Source organism: Alnus glutinosa, chromosome 12, assembly GCF_958979055.1.
Source record: "Alnus glutinosa chromosome 12, dhAlnGlut1.1, whole genome shotgun sequence".
Taxonomy (NCBI): Eukaryota; Viridiplantae; Streptophyta; class Magnoliopsida; order Fagales; family Betulaceae; genus Alnus; species Alnus glutinosa.
Genome location: NC_084897.1, coordinates 24622787 through 24640004, shown reverse-complemented (window position 1 = coordinate 24640004; position 17218 = coordinate 24622787). Strand labels below are relative to the sequence as shown.

The window sequence follows — 17218 nt, the reverse complement described above, 5'->3', positions numbered from 1 at the left end:
GTACAGTTCTTTGTTAAACAAGACGGCTGGGGCCGGTCTTAGAACATTTTGATAGAACAATACGGGCTAAACTTAGATTTATAATTAAACGTGGTACTTAATTCATTTAAAATGTTTATTAAATAATTAAATTTTTAATTTTTAATAAAATTTTAAAATAATTAATAATTTATCAACCCATGCCATCGTAATCGTTATCCGACACAAGCTGATATCGGTCTGGTCCACATTCCATTACTTTCTTCTGACCGTCCAGTGAAAAAACACTTCTCCAGTTACATCAAGCCATCAAGGTGACACCATTGATCACAGCATTATTTGATAATAGTAATAATAATAAGTGTTGAAGAAGCAATAATTAAAATCAGAGGATGCGAAATGCGGGAAAATATCTTTATCCTATTCTTCCATCTTTTAAAATTACTTGTATGGGCCTCATGTATATTCAACAACCGGTCTCACAGATTCAATAATGATTTTAAAAAATAGAAAGTTAGAAAATGATAGAAAGGTCAGAATAATGCATAGCAAGTAGTGGCGGAGTTAGGATTTAAGTTCGGGGCCGAGGCTAAAAAATAGAGTCGAACAAAAATTGATTAAAAAAATTAAAAATATTAGTAATAACATAAATGGTTAAATACAATTCATTTCCACGAAAATGTCACCCGTTTTTAATTTGGCTATTAAAATTTAAAAATTTGCAATGTGTTCTTACAAAGTTTTCAAAATTTTCAATGTTGTCATTCCGTCAAACTAGATGGAATTTGCAACAAGTGCGTAGCACATGACTTTTTTACTTTTTTTTTTTTTAATACAAATTTGTTTGTTTTACCCCTTATTAAGGCTTGTTAATTACCGTCTACCGAATTGATCTTCTATTTTTTATTATTTTTTTTTTTTAAAAAAAAAAACGTGTGCCATCATTCCTAGCTTCAGCCGAGTTTGAAACTCATATCCGGGTCGGGTCGGGTCGCCATTTCTTTGATTTTCTGCCGTGATATTCATTGTAACACTCCAAATTTGAACAAGCAAATTCGTAAACAGAAACCTCCGGTTTCTACGTGACGTTACTACATCAGAGATGAACTTTCGCAGCGAAATATATTTTTTCTTTTAGAGACTTAGGAATTGATAACACAACACATAATAGCTGACTGAATCACCTCAATATATTAATTACACACAGTTTTCTTCTACACATATTAAGCACTCTAAGTACATCAAAACAAGCGCCACAAACAGCACATACACATACATAAAAACTTACCGAAATACAAACGTCTTTCTAAACATGTTACGTAAAATAATATTGGCTGTAACGCAATTAATTACAAATAAATATAACTGACTACACAAATGTTAGCTTGGAATATTAAAGCTATCAAAAGTAATCCATAGATATCAGGATCAACATATGAGTCCTAGCCAACCTGATCTTCTTCCTTCAAAACTGCATAATCATTCATGTGATTGTGGATATCACCACAATCTCATACTATAATTGAGTGAATTAACTGTTTCAATAATATAATATTTACTGATTTATTTAGAAGTATATAATGCAATGATGAAATTTAATGACAATTTTATGTACAAAATCTTAATTATTTTCTTTCGCTCCACTCGTTTTAGGGTCCTTATGTCCCTATTTATTAGAACACTATCACTTCTAACTACAATGGTTGAATTTGTAACGGTGCAACTTGTGTGTTCTCACCCGGTTTCAATCAACATAAAATGAGATTGAATCATTTTCAGGGGAGTTTCAATCTAGATTTTGTATGTTCAGATCCATCTCTTATCCAACTTTTTGTAAAATCAGCTATTAAATTTTTAGAACCTTCATAAATGAAGGTGTGAGTTTTACGAATTCAACTACTAATTTTTTTTTTTTTTTTTTGAGAGAATACAAAATAACAAGTACCTTCTATCAATAAAAACGAAGAAAAATATTTTCAACTTCACACACGTGGAACATTATTCATGCGTAAGAGTAGGCTAAACAAGAAGGCAAATTCATGCTACACCGACACGGCTGTGGTTTTGAAGGAACTCAACAAATTTGTCGGTGTATCTGGACTGGAGGTCCATGTCTCCGAATATGTTAGCCATTTCCTTGGCGTTGTCCCGATAAATCCTTCCCTCCACATCCTTTATAACCAGCCTCAACGTTTTGGCCACTGAGTCCCTTGTAAACGACCCGTCTTGCTCATTTCTGGGCACCTCAACTCCTGCCTCCCTCTCTTCCAAAAACCTTGCTATTAATCCTGTGTCCGTCAAGAAGGGCAGCAGAATGAGTGCGCGTCCAAATTGCAATGCCTCCGTCACTGAACTCCAACCGCAGTGAGTCAAGAAACCCCCCACCGATCCGTGAGCTAATATTCGCAACTGAGGCGCCCAATCCGTCCAAACAATCCCACGACCTTCGGTTCGCTCCACGAATCCTTCCGGTAGCTCAACTGAATCCCCACCTACAGAGCCGCTTCGTTTTCTTAGAGCCCAAAAGAAGGGCAATCCCGATTGCTCAAGTCCAAGAGCCAGCTCTGTGAAGTCTTGTTGACTTGGTTGAGTTTCACTTCCGAGTGCTATATAAACCACCGATCCTTTCTCTTGCTTGTTTAACCACTCAACAATCACATCCCATCTGCAATCTTTGTTGCTGTCTCCGTTTTCTTGCGCCGAGGGTGGCAATAAGCCCACTGGAATTACGGGTTTATTATAAAGCTCTCCAAGGAGCTTCAACCACTCACCTTCGACCTCCATGCTGGTTTTAATAGCCAAGGCCTCGGTGCCTGAGAGTACCATCTCGAGACGAAACACGTCTGAAACACCGGAATCATTGACTTCATGGTGGTCAAAGATTTTCTTGGCCTCAAAGAATCGAAACGCTATTTTGGTTGGAAAGGGGACCCATTTGGGAGGGACAGTGAAATGCTCGGGCTCCGTCCTTGTACTCGACTTTGACGGTCCGAGAAAGCACAAGGATGATGCCTTGATAATACTGAAGAAAGCCGGTGAGATGCCTAGCTTGGTGGCGATTGGTGGTAACCAGTGAGGGGCAAAGTCGTGAATAATCCAATCAGGAGCCGAAGTTTCTAAAAAATGAGACAAAGGATCTTGGAGACCATCGTGGGCTATCTTAAGGTATGGGATTATGTGGTATGGTACGTCCATGGTTGCTTCTGCGTTTTCTGGCAGATTCTCTACGTGGGGTAAGGGCAGCTTCACGAAAGTTATGGAAGGTGCTAAATCTGGTGGGATCTTCGGGAGGCGTTCAATGTTTCTAGGGGTTGATATGAATGAAATACAGTGACCCTTTTGGGCTATGAGCTTGCCGAGCTCTAAAAAAGGGATCATGTGACCAAAGGCTAGCCATGGAAACAGGGCTATATGAAGCTTCTTCTGCTCAGCCATGGAGTTCATGGTTATGGCCTTCTGAGTTTATCCTATATATATCTCGTCTCTTCTCCTTGGCTGAGAATTGAGATAGTGGCAGGATCATGAACTGATGTACTGTTTTATGTTGGTCCCAGGCCAACTGCCGGTCTTAGGAAAAGTAGACTCGGCTTCTGTGCTGCAGCTGAAACTACAGTCTACAGCACATTTCCAATTTTGTCCATCTCACAGGTCTCAGGTTAGATGAAACAAAAGTGGACGTTTTTTATGGGCAAAATTGGAAATTAGTAAATTTAAATTTGAAGTTGCTCACTTGAATAGACTAAGCTCACTGTTCGAGACTGACCAATGCACTACTCATTCCTCTTTTCCTTCCTTTGCCAAACACCCCCAAAATTAATATTGAATGGCCCATATTTAACAAAGTACTTCGTTTGGGTCTCATCAGTCAAAGCACTCGTCTTTCAACAACGACCGCAAGATCTAGAGCAGATTATTGTCGGATGAAGACGGCTACTCTTCAAATCGGTTTGATTTCCGCTCTCATAAATTTCATATATTTTTGTTCGGAAAATAAATAAGTATTTCCTAATACAATAATTTGTCCGTATATTAAATAAGATATAGGTTCAGCTCAAAAAAACTTCGTGAGGTTGACTTGTATAAATTCGTTAACTCGTTTGTGTATATACGGTCTTCGTATATATAAATATATATATATATATATAAAAGATTCTATAATTATAGTGTATAAATATGTTATAAATATTAACATAGTAAACATAATATATGTAATACTACAAACTTTTTATTTAGAACGGGAATATAGATCAAAGTTAAAATACTACTATTTTTTTTTTTTTTTAAAAAGTAAAATTTATTATAAAATTTCAATCGAGCTCGAGCCACTTGAGCTCGATCGGAGGATCAGCTAGACTATTAACAAGCCAAGTTCGAACAATCCTTCAAAATTCGGCTTGAGTTCGAGCCAAGTTCAAGCCTCTATTCTATGTATTCGAGCTGAATCTGTCAGTGACTCAGTGTCAAGCTTGGCTTGAATACAGTTCTATTCAGACAAGATCAATCTTTCTGTGAAAAGTTATTATATTTTTATAACCCTAACCGTTCCGCCAAAGGAGATTTACGGTTATAAAATAATCGTCATACAATTATTTAAAATTATAATGACATTGCATAACCATTTTTAAATTTAGACATTTTAAATTAATTTTTGAGTGTTGAGCTGTCTTTAAATCTCTTTTTTAGACTTACTTTATATATATATAATTTTTTTTTAAAAGAAAAAAAAGTGTAAATGATGTGGTACGTCCGTGGTGGCTTTTGCGTTTTTTGGTTTTGTACAAATCACCAAAATCAGATGATTTGGCTCAAAATCTCGTCTCCAACGAGCTCGTCGCCTCTACAGTAAAATTGATGATTATCAAAAACCCTCGTCTAATGATACGAGGGCAAAGTCGATCGTTTGTTGTTATTTTGCATTTGTTTATTCCATTTTCGCTGGAAAGGTCGTTGATGAGCAGAAAATCAACACAAAAAATATCACAGGGAAGACACGCAACCGAAAATCACACGGGAGACAACCGGAAATATCACAGCAAACACACAAGAAACACGATCGGCCGGAACAGGGAGATCAACACCAAAAATACACACGGATCATTAAAACCCATTAATCAATAATAGCCCAAATTAATTAATAATAATCCAAATAAAAAACACAAGAAATTACATTAAGAATTTTCTGTTTAATTACAGAAAAATTCACCAAAAGTCAGCTCTCAATTCACCGAAAAACACCCATCGGAAACCCATTGGAATGCCACGATTTTCACTGGAAAATCACCTCACGTCCACCAGAGATGGGTTCTGGCCGACGACCCATGGACGTGGGTCTTTGGGTTCGTCGGATTGCTACGAGTCCTCCACAATCGGGCTGGGTCTCTCAAGTCTTAGATCTCCTAGAAAATGGGTTCCAATTGGTCACAGGTTACAGAGCGATTTCACCGAAAATCACTCCACAGGCCACCGATCGTTGTGCCTCCTGCTCTTCCGGCGACAGTCCATGTAACCCACCGAAAATCGGCGGCTCTGGACGGTCGGATCTTCTCCAATTCTATCTCCCGATCTCTCAGGTCTGATCTCTCCCGGTGTGCTCTCTCCCTTGATCTCAATCTCTCTCTCTCTCTCGTTCACTATCTCACTGTCTCTCGGTGTGGAAAGCGAAGAAGGAAGATGAATCGGATTAGAGAAAGAAGGAAATAAGAGAAAGAAGAAGAAAATAATAGAAGTGTGCGTGATAGAAGAGAAAGAAAATGGAAATTGAGATATGAATTCTAGAACAATCCAAATAAAAAAAAAAAAAAAAAAGTAAGTTAGTTGAAAAGGAAATAAAAAATAGTATTTATTATAAGGTATAGAATATTTGGAGAGTTTAATATTTAGAGCTTTTATAAATTAGATAGCTAAAATAACAAAAATGATATTTTTCGTCAAAATTTACTGAAATTTTGAGGAGCTCAGTAGAAGTGCTCTAAGGGCAGCTTCACGAAAGTTAACAAAGGTGGTCGACAAATCTGGAGGAATCTTTGGGAGGTGTCCAATGTTTATATGGGCCGATCTGTTTTTGTTATCTTTAAAAAAAAAAAAAAAACCTGTTAAATCTGATGATTTTTTTACTTTTTCTTTGGGTCTTACAGATTTTCATGGGTATTTTTTCTGCTTGGTTTTGCAGAAATTTGATTCATTCATGACCTTAGCCTTTTGATGCTTGCAGGCCACCCAAAGGGGCACCCCCACCGTTGGGAGTGCCCAACGGTGGGGTGACTTCTTTATAAATTTATTTTTTTTTTTTAAAAAAATATATATATTTTTTATTAAAGTGAAATATATATATATATATATATATATATATTCGAAGGAGATTTAGAAAAATTAAAAAAAAGCTTACATAACATTAACGGTCTAAAAATACTAGACGGAAAACTCATGGAATGACTTATTTTGACTTCACGGAAACTCATGCATCAAAAACTAATTTTTTAAAAGTGAGTTGGTGATCTTATAAAAGCTTATGACTCGGTCAGTTGGGACTTCATCCTTCATTGTTTACATTGCTTTGGTGCTCCTACAACCTATGTTGCTTGGGTTAAAGCTTGTATTTCCGGTCCTAGTTTCTCCATTTCTCTTAATGGTTCACTTGTTGGTTTCTTCCAAGGTAAGAAAGGGCTTAGACAAGGAGACCCTCTCTCTCCTTATCTTTTTGTTCTTGCCATGGAAATCCTTTCTCTTTTAATGGATGAGGTTGCTAATGGTTCAATTGGTTTCTCTTTTCATCCGAAATGTCAAACTATTAATTTGACTCATTTGTGTTTTGCTGACTACCTTCTTATTTTATTTGCTGCAAATTCTTCTTATGTTGGAGTTGTTAAGAAGGTTCTTGATGAATTTGAATGCCTCTCGGGTCTCAAAGCCAACCTTGAGAAAAGTTCCTTTTTTAGTGCTGGTCTGAACTATGAAGAAAAGAATTGTCTCTTGGAGTTGCTTCGGATGAAAGAAGGCAGCCTCCCAGTCAGGTACCTGGGGGTTCCTTTGACCACTAAACAACTTTCAGTTGCTGATTGTGCTGTCTTAGTGGAAAGGATTACAGCAAAGATGAACTCCTGGCTTGTTAAACACCTATCTTTTGCAGGGAGGTTATAGCTCTTAACTTCCATTCTCTTTAGCGTCCAAATTTTTTGGTCTAGAGTGTTTATTCTTCCTATGAAGATTATTCATCTTATAGAGCAGAAGTTTAATAAAGGCCAATGCTAAAGTTGCTTGGAATCGTGTTTGTACTCCAAAATCTGAAGGTGGTTTGGGGATTAGGAGTTTAGCTTTATGGAATAAGGTGTCCATGTTAAACCACATTTGGTCTCTCTTTTCCAGATCTAGTTCATTATGGGTTGCTTGGGGTACATGAAAATTGGCTTAAAGGGTGGAGTTTTTGGCAAGTTTCCATCCCTCAAAATGCTTGTTGGTGCTGGAGAAAAATCCTCAAACTCAGGGATATTGCTAGAGGATTATTAGGTATAAGGTGGGTGATGGCCGGAAGATTTTTCTTTGGTATGACAATTGGCATCCGGCTGGGTGTTTGATTAATGTCTATGGGCAGAGAACAGTTTATGACGCAGATCATGGTATTGGACCGAAATTGGATTCAATTATTAAAAATGGATCTTGGTTTTGGCTTAGTACTAGGTCTGATGCCATTGTTGCTATCCAAAGTCGCTTGCCTGAGGTGGAGTTGGGAGGTCTTGATCAAGCCATTTGGGATTCAAAGTCTGATCAGTTTTCTATTGCAGAGACTTGGGAAAAACTGAGGATTAGATATCCTGTGGTTAATCGGTATAACATTGTTTGGTTTGCTTATGCTATTCCCAGGCATGCTTTCTTTCTTTGGTTAGCTTTCCATAAAGCTATTACTATCCGAGAGAAGATGTGTGGTTGAGGTCTTGTTAGTGATAGCTTATGTCTTTTTTGCAGAGCTTCCATGGAGAGTCAAAGCCATCTTTTCTTTGAATGTAGTTTCAGGAAAAGGATTTGGAGGTCTCTTATGAGTGAGTGTTTGGTGAGTAACCATCCATCTAATTGGGATGAGATTGTTGTTTGGAGTGTTGTAACTTTGAAGGGCAATAATATGGTGAGCAGTGTTCGAAAACTATGCTTGGGGGCTGCTGTTTATCATTTATGGCTTCAAAGGAATACTATTCTTCATGGTAAAACTCCTAGAACTGAAGAGCAAATCATCTCTAAAATTCGGTGGGAGGTTAGAGCCAGAGTGATGGCCAAATTTCCAGGTCGAATGGTTTACTGCCGCTGATCTGTTTTTTTATTTTTCTCTGGTTTGTTTAGGTCTGGTTGTGTTTTTTGTTTGTTTGTTGGTGTTGCTCTGTTTTGAGCTTGAGTTTGCTGGTTTGCTACTTCTAACAACAAGGTGAATTTGTTGAAACATTGATGCCAGTTTTACTGGAGTGTAATTTGAAGTGTTATAAAGCTTTTAATTCATCAAAAAAAAAAAAATCGCATTGATCAGAAATTTATGAGACATTTAAAAAAAAAAAAAAATTCACCTCATTTCAAACATATTGACAAACAAAATCACGCAACAAAACTCTTTATACAAACATTCTTAATAGCCTTACCAAATTTTATTAGCAAAAATAATTAGAAGTTTCTCTATTTTAGCCGTCCACTTATTTGAAACACTTCCAAATGGCTTATGCCTGTTTTTATGCAAAATGGCTAATCAAAACTTCTTTTTTTTTAAAAAAAAAAAAATTAGCTAATCATTTTTCAAGATGTTCATCCATGATCAGTTTATCTAAACCTTTTTATTATTTTATTAAAAAAATCTATTTTAATATTTTTTATTCATTTTTGTTAAAAACCATCTCCACCGACATAACCCATTTGCTGGAAACATAAATCGAAAATTTCACAATCACCAAGAATCAAATGATCAGCTGCTGTATGAGAGGAATACTGTAGACGAGAGAAATAAAACGTCGCAGAAAGGAGGAAGAATCACAAATCAGACGATTTTTTATCATCCCCAACCCATCATCACCAGAAATCAGACCATTAAGACGATTTCTTTAATTAGATGAAAATCTCATCTCATGAGAGAGGAAATATCACAATAGGTAACAATACAAAGCTTTCGTATGTAATAGTAGATCACCATAGGTAACAGTGAAAAAAAACCACATGCGTTGCAGAAGAAGCTCAAATTAAGCTTATTGCTGCTAAAAAAATCATATTTGGACGAAACCCATTCACAGTGCAAAGCTTTGTAAATAGAAGATCTCCATTGGACAAAACCCTTTCACAGCTGGGAGAAAAAGAGGCAATGTGAAAGGTGAGAAATTATGGTAAGGCTTTGACTTGGTCTACGTGCAGATCTTGTCAAAATATTTTATGAAGAATGAAGAATACAAGGAAAACACAAGGGAGTATTGAATCAATCAACAAGACTACATGCAGAGCTCGTCCCGGGATTCCCACGATGGGGAAGAAGACGACGATGAGTAGAACCCATCCAGCCTCTGTATCATCGTGCCGGGGGCGTGAGTTGAGAGAGAAATTGAGAGAAGAGAGAGAGGATAGAGGAAAGAATAATTTTAATATTTGTTTATTCTTTTGTGAATGAACAATGCTTATTATTGGTGAGTACTATTTATTAAAAAAAAAAAAAAAAACTGCTTGAATTTTTTATTTTTTAACAATTTCAACAAATTAATTTATCAAAATAGTTAAAAATATATTTTAGTGAGACAAACCATTATAGTGTGGGATCATGCCCCGACATTGTTATTTATTTGTTGGGGCACATGCCAGCCGTCAGCTCGGACAATTGGAAAAGTAGATGATTGAAAGAAAAGAAAGATGTGAATCAGAGCAGGCGTAGGCCATCCCGGCCATGACCTCCCCTGTCCTGTTTTGGAAATTACTGTTGTAATTTGTCATATGTATTATTTGTTACAAATATTTTATTTTATTTTATTTTTTTATCTTTATTTCATGGTCATGAGTTTTTTTAAAGAAAAATGAGCTTAACTTCTTCTATAAAGCAGAAGATTCGGTTAACACAAGAATAGCATAAAAAATAATAATAAAAAAAACGTATATAGTTTTCCACTTTTGCTAAAGACAGGTACTTTTTAAGTTTGCTTTTAGAATGGTTCCCCGATACTGAGGATACAGATTGGTTTTTACGTTTTGCGCTCAATTTTCCATCGTCTTTGTACTAAAAATCTTTTAAGAAAATCTTGAAAGAGTGTCCTTAACGAAGGTAAACTCTTCTTTAATGAAGGTAAATGTTGTAATCTAATATTGAGAGATTATATGTTAAATAATTTGATCGCACCTGAGTTATATACTTTAGAAAGCACAAATCAACATTTAAAGACAATACTCTAGCGTGATTCTATAGTATTATGGGATATTTATTTACTCTAATTTTATTCTATTCATTTTATTATTAATTTTCTGAGTAATATGTTTTAATATCAACGAGAATATTTCGCATTGAAAAATGCTTTACTTCTCAATTTTTTTTTAAAAGTTGTTTCCAAATGATATGTTACCATCTCGTAAGATGGTGACACATTTTTCAAAATAGTATATCTTATCCATAATTGACACATTATTTGAGAATTATTTTTTGAAAAAAAAATTAAATTAATAAGTGTACGTAACCTAGGGACGGCTCAACCTCATAAGGCGAGTTAGGAGGTCGCCTAAGGCCCCCAAAGATAGGTTTGTTCGAAAAAAAGAAAAAAAAAAAAAAAAAGGCATAATCATAATTTGAAAATGTTTTTTTTTTTTTTTTTTTAGTGGAATAAGTCTCCAAAGACAAGTTTGTTTGAAAAAAGAAAAAGAAAAAAATGCCTAATCATAAACTAAAACGATTTTTTTTCAATGGAATAAGGCCCCCAAAGATAGGTTTGTTTGAAGAAAAAAAAAGCCCAATCATAATCTATAATTGTTTTGAAAAAAAACAAAAAAAATCTCTTCTTTGGAGGAAATATTGAACGTCCCCTGCCCATCTCATCTCTACAATTTTATTAAAAAAATTATGTTTTCACTTGAAAACATTAATTGTTTTAAAATTAGTCCCTTTCCAACTTGAAAAGGGACGGTTGAGGGCCGGTCAAAAGACTCCCGTTTATTATTTCCCTCTTTGGGGACTCTTTATCTTCAATATAAAAATAAATCGTTAGAAGTCCAATAACACAATAATTAATACCAAAATCTTTTAAGCAAATCAATTCGTTCTAAAGAGTGTCCTTAACGAAGGTAAATGCTTTCTTAATGAAGGTAAACACTGTAATCTAATCTTCAGAGATTATATGTCAAATAATTCGATCGCATCCGAGTTATATACTTTGGAGAGCATGAATCAACCTTTAAAGACAACACTCTGACATGATTCTATAGTATTATGAGATATTTATTTACTCTAATTTTATTTTATTTATTTTATTATTAATTTTCTTAGTAATATGTTTCAGTATCAACAAGAATATTTCGCACTGGAAAATGCTTTACTTCTCAATTTTTTTTTCTTTCTTTCTTAAAAGTGGTTCCCAAATGATGTGTTACCATCTTAGGCTATCTCCAGCAGTTGGAGTTAAAGTAGCTACTCAAAAAGTGACAATCTCTATTTTAACTACTGGTTATCTTAAAAACACTCCAACAATAATATCTATCCCACTCTTTATTTTTTTTAAATAATATTTTTTTATTGTTTTATTTTATTTTTTTCTCTCTTCCGTCCTCAGCCCCAACCGGCCAACCCCATCAAACCCACAACCAAACCACTGAAACCAAGCTTGCCCACCCACGCCCAAGACCCAGAACCAAACCAGCCTTGCCCACCCACACCCAAGACTCAGAACAGTCGATGGTTGCTGGTGCGGTCGATGGTGGCTAGAGCGGTCGATTGTCGGTGGGGAAGCCGGATTCAACATTTTTCTTTACTTCTCCTTGGTGTTTCTCGACAGACAAACGGGGGATTGAGAACGGTGTTTTTGTACCATGTGGTGGGCGATCTGACGGTGGGGAAGCTGGAGATTGTGGAGTTCCTGGAGACGAAGACAGTGGAGTCGGCCAGCAACGAACGTAGACGGCGGCGACATCTGGGTCGTCAAGGACGGTCTCGTTCGGCTTTGGAGCTTTGGAAGGCTCGGTCGGACCTCGGCGTCGGCACTTAGAGAGGAGACCGGTGCCTATTCCGAGCGGCGTCAGTACAGAGAGAGAGGCGTCGGCGTCGGCGTCGGCTATCGTCATCTCCGGTGGGCGAGAGACTCTTCGGTGGGCGAGACGCGAGAGAGAGGAGTGAGAGAAAGAGGGAAGTGAAAAAAACAATAAAAAAATAGTAAACATGTGAACAGTGAATAGCCAGTAGTGGCTATTCACTGTTGCTGAAGTTAAGAAAAAAATTAAGATGACTATTCTGCTGGATGAAGAAAAAGTGGTAAAAATAGTCAAATTTGACTTTTTGGTTAAAATGAAGCTTCTGCTGGAGATGGCCTTATAAGATGGTGACACATTTTCCAAAATAGTATATCTTATCCATAATTGACACATCATTTAAGAATCATTTTTTGAAAAAAAAAAATTTAATAAGCGTACATAGCCCAGGGCCGGCTCAATTATAAGGCGAGTTAAGATGTCAAATTTGAGGGGCAGGATTGAAAAAAGAAATTGGGAGGGCAAATTTTTTTAAAAAAAAAATTTAAAGAAAAAATTTTAATTTTTTTTTTCTTGAGAAAACTTTGAACCTTTGAAGACCAGCCTAAAGGCTCTATGTGCCTCGGCCACTGCTTATAGTTACAGACGTTCTCTATCGGGTATTTTCATGTTGTCACTGTATCAATCATTTTCATATGAGTGTCCAGTGGCGGAGCTACTAAGGAGCTTGGGGGGCTGGCCCTCCCAAGCCCTAAGGTTCTCTCCCCCCCCAAAAAAAAGGGTTACATACTTTATTGGTGTCTAAGTTTTAAGAGCTTTTAAATTTAGTACCTGAGTTTTCATTTGTATCATAGGTGGTACCTAAGTTAGGGGTAAAAAACTATTTGGTACTTCTGTTAGATTTTCCGTCCTAAAATTAACAGTCTGCCACGTGTCAACCGTTGCATTATATAAAAAAAATAAAAATCTTTAAAAAAATTATATAAAAATAATAAAATAATAAAATTTTTTTAAAAAAAAATTTAAAAAGAAGAAGAAGAGGGGGGTGGCTGGCCACCCCTATTTTGGCCGAGGGATGGCTGAGCCACCCCATCGCAAAAAAATAATAAAAAAAAAGTTTTTGGGTTTTGGCCTTTGATGGTGGTTTCCCTATAAAAAAAAATTTGAAGGGTTTGCCCATGGGGTCATGGGCCAAAACCCATATTTTTTTTTGCCATGGGGTGGCCAAACCACCCCCCAGACCGGCCAAGAGCCACCCCTCATCTTGTTTTTCCTTTTTTTTTTTTTTTTTTTTTTTAAAAAATATTATTATTATTATTTTATATATATATTTATATATATTTATGTCTGCCACGTGTCGACCGCAGCTACAAACCGTTAATTTTAGGACGAAAAATTTAATAGGAGTATCAAACGAGTTTTTACCCATAACTTAGATACCATCTATGATACAAATTAAAATTTATGTATTAAATTTAAAATTGTTTAAAACTCGGTTACCAATGGATTATTTAACAAAAAAAAAAAAAAATTAAATAAATAAATTTTACCGCACTTTTTTTTTTTTTAATGTTGACCGTTCAATATTTTTTTTTAAAAATTTAATTTAACCTCCTAAGTTAAAAAGGCTGGCTCCGACCTGCGCACATGTGCAGTACTGCTACTGCACGCAGTAGTGTCATATGACTCATATGGTACTCCAACTACCATCATTCCATTTATTTAATTAGTTCGCTCTTTTACTTTTTTTACTTTTTTTTTTTTTTTTTTAAGTACTTATATCCATCAAACTGTGGGTCCATTATCAATGTCTTCTTAAGCTGTTTATGTTCGGAAAAAAAAAAAGAAGAAGAATTTTGATTCTATGTTTAGGTTTTTCAAAAATAAATAAGACTTTATCTTAATTTTTTAATTTTATCTTACAAAATTAAATTATTTAAATATTTTTTAAAACTTTATTTATCTCAAAATTGACACACTAAATAAATTATAGTTAGGTTCAAATTTTAAAAAATCGAACACTTAAACATGCCATAAATTTGGTTAATCTCCTTCTTAAATTATTAAAATAATGTCAATATTCCTCTCAAAGTCAATGAAAAGATAAAAATGACCTTAACAATTTTTAAAAAGGAAAAATTATTCTTATAAAATTAAAAGAAAAAACTAAAAAAAATAGATGATTATTTTTTCAAAAATAAAAATTAATTGTTTTAAAAATTAAAATTAAAAAGATAATTTTTTTTTAAAAAAATAAAAATAAAAATAAAATGATCGCCTTAGTTTTTCATTTTCTTTTGTTTTTGTTTTTATTTTTTTTATTTGTTTAAAAAAATCAGTTTTAGAAAAAAAAATTAAAAAAACTAAACAAAAATAATTGCCTTGATTTTTTTTTTCCTTTTTTGTTTTTATATATTTTTTTTATGATTTTTATTGTAATTTTAAGAATTTTATTTTATTTTATTTTTATAAAAAATATTTTTGTCAATGAGAGATATTGACATTTAATTTGTTTTAGTAGTTTAGCAGTAGATCGACAAAATTGGTTGGTTTAGGGAGATTCCGTCTGGTGAGTCAAAAAAGTCAAATCAAAAATATTTTTATATTTTTATTTTTTATATCACATTAATAATTTTTTATTATTAATCAAATAAAAAAATTTACTATAAAACAAAACATTTTCATTTTTATATAAAATACTTTTAATATTTTTTTTATATTTTATTTCACATCAATCACTTTTATTATTATTTAAACAAATATTCTACACTTATGTGTAATTTTTATTTTTATTTTTGAAGGGAGAAAGAAGTAGTAAGAACTAAGAACCATGATTAACTTGATCGAAAAAAAAAAAAAAGAACCATGATTAATAACAAATAATTTTCCCTCTCTCTCTCTCTCTCTCTGTATATGGACCAAGTACTGAGTGATTCTTATTCTCTTAACTATCGACTCCAAACCAATATTGCCTGTCGATTTCCAAAAAAAAAAAATATTGCCTGTCGTGTCCATGGCCAACGATGAGAAAAAGCTTCACATAGCCATGTTTCCATGGCTAGCCTTTGGCCACATGATCCCGTACCTAGAGCTCGCCAAGCTCATTGCTTCAAAGGGTCATCGCATCTCCTTCGTATCCACCCCGCGAAACATCGATCGCCTCCCGAAACTTCCCCCAAGTTTAGCTTCCCTCATTAACTTCGTCAAGCTTCCACTACCCCGCGTGGACAACCTCCCGGAAAATGCCGAGGCCACCATAGATGTCCCGTTAAACGTGGTCCCGTTCCTCAAGAAGGCTTACGATGCTCTCCAAGCGTCCATGACTCGCTTCCTCCAAGATTCACGTCCAGACTGGCTTCTCCACGACTTTGCTCCTTACTGGTTACCGGCTATAGCGCGTAACCTCGGCATCCCGACCGCCTTCTTCAGTATAGTCACTGCGGCCTGTTTGTGCTTCGTAGGGACGAAAGCACGTATGGCTGAGCGCAAGAGCCCCGAGGACTTTACTGTCCCACCCCGGTGGGTCCCATTCCATACAACGGTGTCGTTTCGGCTCTTCGAGGTTTTGAAAATCTTTGACCATGGCGTGACCGGCGTCGAGGAAACCGTTTCGGATTTTTATCGTTTCACAGAATCGCTTCAAGGCTGCGACGTAGTGGCTGTGAGAAGCTGCGTGGAGTTTGAGCCAGAGTGGCTACGCCTTTTGGAGGATCTCAACGGAAAACCGGTTCTCCCAGTGGGTCAACTTCCCACCACGGCATACGACAGCGGAGACGACACCGACACGTGGCGGTGGATGAAAGCTTGGTTGGACAGGCAATCCAAGGGGTCCGTAGTGTACGTAGCGTTCGGGAGCGAGGCGAAACCGAGTCAAACCGAACTCACGGAGATAGCTCTTGGGTTGGAACAGTCCGAGGTACCGTTCTTCTGGGTGCTAAGAACTCGAAAGGGGCCAGCTGATACTGAGGTGATCGAGTTACCGGAGGGGTTCGAGGAACGAACCAAAGAACGAGGGGTTGTGTGCACGAGTTGGGCACCGCAGCTGAAGATTTTGGCTCACGACTCGGTAGGTGGATTCTTGACTCACTCCGGGTGGAGCTCGGTGGTGGAGGCTCTTCTGTTTGAGAGACCTCTCATACTGTTGACCTTCTTTGCAGACCAAGGGATTAACGCTAAGGTTTTGGATGAGAAAAAGATTGGGTATTTGATACCGAGAAACGAGCAGGATGGGTCGTTTACGAGGGATTCGGTGGCCGAGTCGCTGAGGCTGGTGATAGTGGAGGAAGAGGGCAAGAAGTACAGGGAGAAGGCCAAGGAGATGAAGGGGTTGTTTGGAGACAGGGAAGCTCAGGACCGGTACGTGGATAGTTTCCTTGGTTACCTGGAAACCCATCGACAACCTCAGAAGGTTGAATAAACCTAATCACCGGATGGTCAATCTACGTACCTGCTGCCAGTGACACCTGTTTTTTTTTTGTTCTCAGAAGGTGGCCTTCTTATGCTTGGTGGTTCTTTTTAGGCTAGCAGCTGCCTGTCTTCTTTGTGTTGCAAGTGATGTTGGCCTTGCATGGCTAGTTGATTCTGATTGACTCCTTTTGTGGTTTTGTTCTCGCTCTGATTGCGTGGTCGCAGGGGCTTATTTGTGCTGTAGTCCTGGTGGTTTTGTCTTCTTTGTTTTCTCTCTTAATAAAGCTTAATTCTGAATAATTTAGGTGGCATTCAGACTTCAGTGGCGGTCATATCCGGGACAATCGCTAAGCGATAATAACCTTATTCGACAAAGACACGTACAGAATAGTAGTGAATTGTTAATTTAAAATTAATAAAATATAATGATGTAATATAAAATAAAAAATATATATATAAACAGTAATGCTGCTCTGTTACATAACTTATCAAACAAGCTCAATAATTTATTTTTCATCTTAATGTCCATCACAGTACTACCATCAACTGTGCACGTTCTTTTCTGCCAAAAGGCCTGGGCGATTAACTCCTCTCTCAAGTTTCTGTCCTTTTCGAGGAGGACCCATATCTGTTATATTCTCTCTCTTCGACTCTCACACTC

General features: G+C 36.3%; 2 protein-coding genes across 2 annotated transcripts; one reads left to right on the top strand and one right to left on the bottom strand.

Moving 5' to 3' along the window:
- Positions 1–1902: 1902 nt before the first annotated feature.
- Positions 1903–3444, bottom strand: LOC133852224 (putative UDP-rhamnose:rhamnosyltransferase 1). Its single transcript, XM_062288926.1, has one exon. It carries the CDS (start codon positions 3421–3423, stop codon positions 2017–2019), a length of 1407 nt encoding a protein of 468 aa, XP_062144910.1. The 5' UTR covers positions 3424–3444; the 3' UTR covers positions 1903–2016.
- An 11620-nt stretch (positions 3445–15064) lies between these two features.
- LOC133851786 (UDP-glycosyltransferase 91A1-like) lies at positions 15065–16800 on the top strand. Its single transcript, XM_062288362.1, has one exon. It carries the CDS (start codon positions 15164–15166, stop codon positions 16565–16567), a length of 1404 nt encoding a protein of 467 aa, XP_062144346.1. The 5' UTR covers positions 15065–15163; the 3' UTR covers positions 16568–16800.
- The last annotated feature ends 418 nt before the right edge of the window (positions 16801–17218 follow it).

Excerpts from the sequence above, each read along its gene's own strand:
- LOC133851786 (XM_062288362.1), top strand. The coding sequence starts at position 15,164 with ATGGCCAACGATGAGAAAAAGCTTCACATAGCCATGTTTCCATGGCTA.
- LOC133852224 (XM_062288926.1), bottom strand. The coding sequence starts at position 3,423 with ATGAACTCCATGGCTGAGCAGAAGAAGCTTCATATAGCCCTGTTTCCA.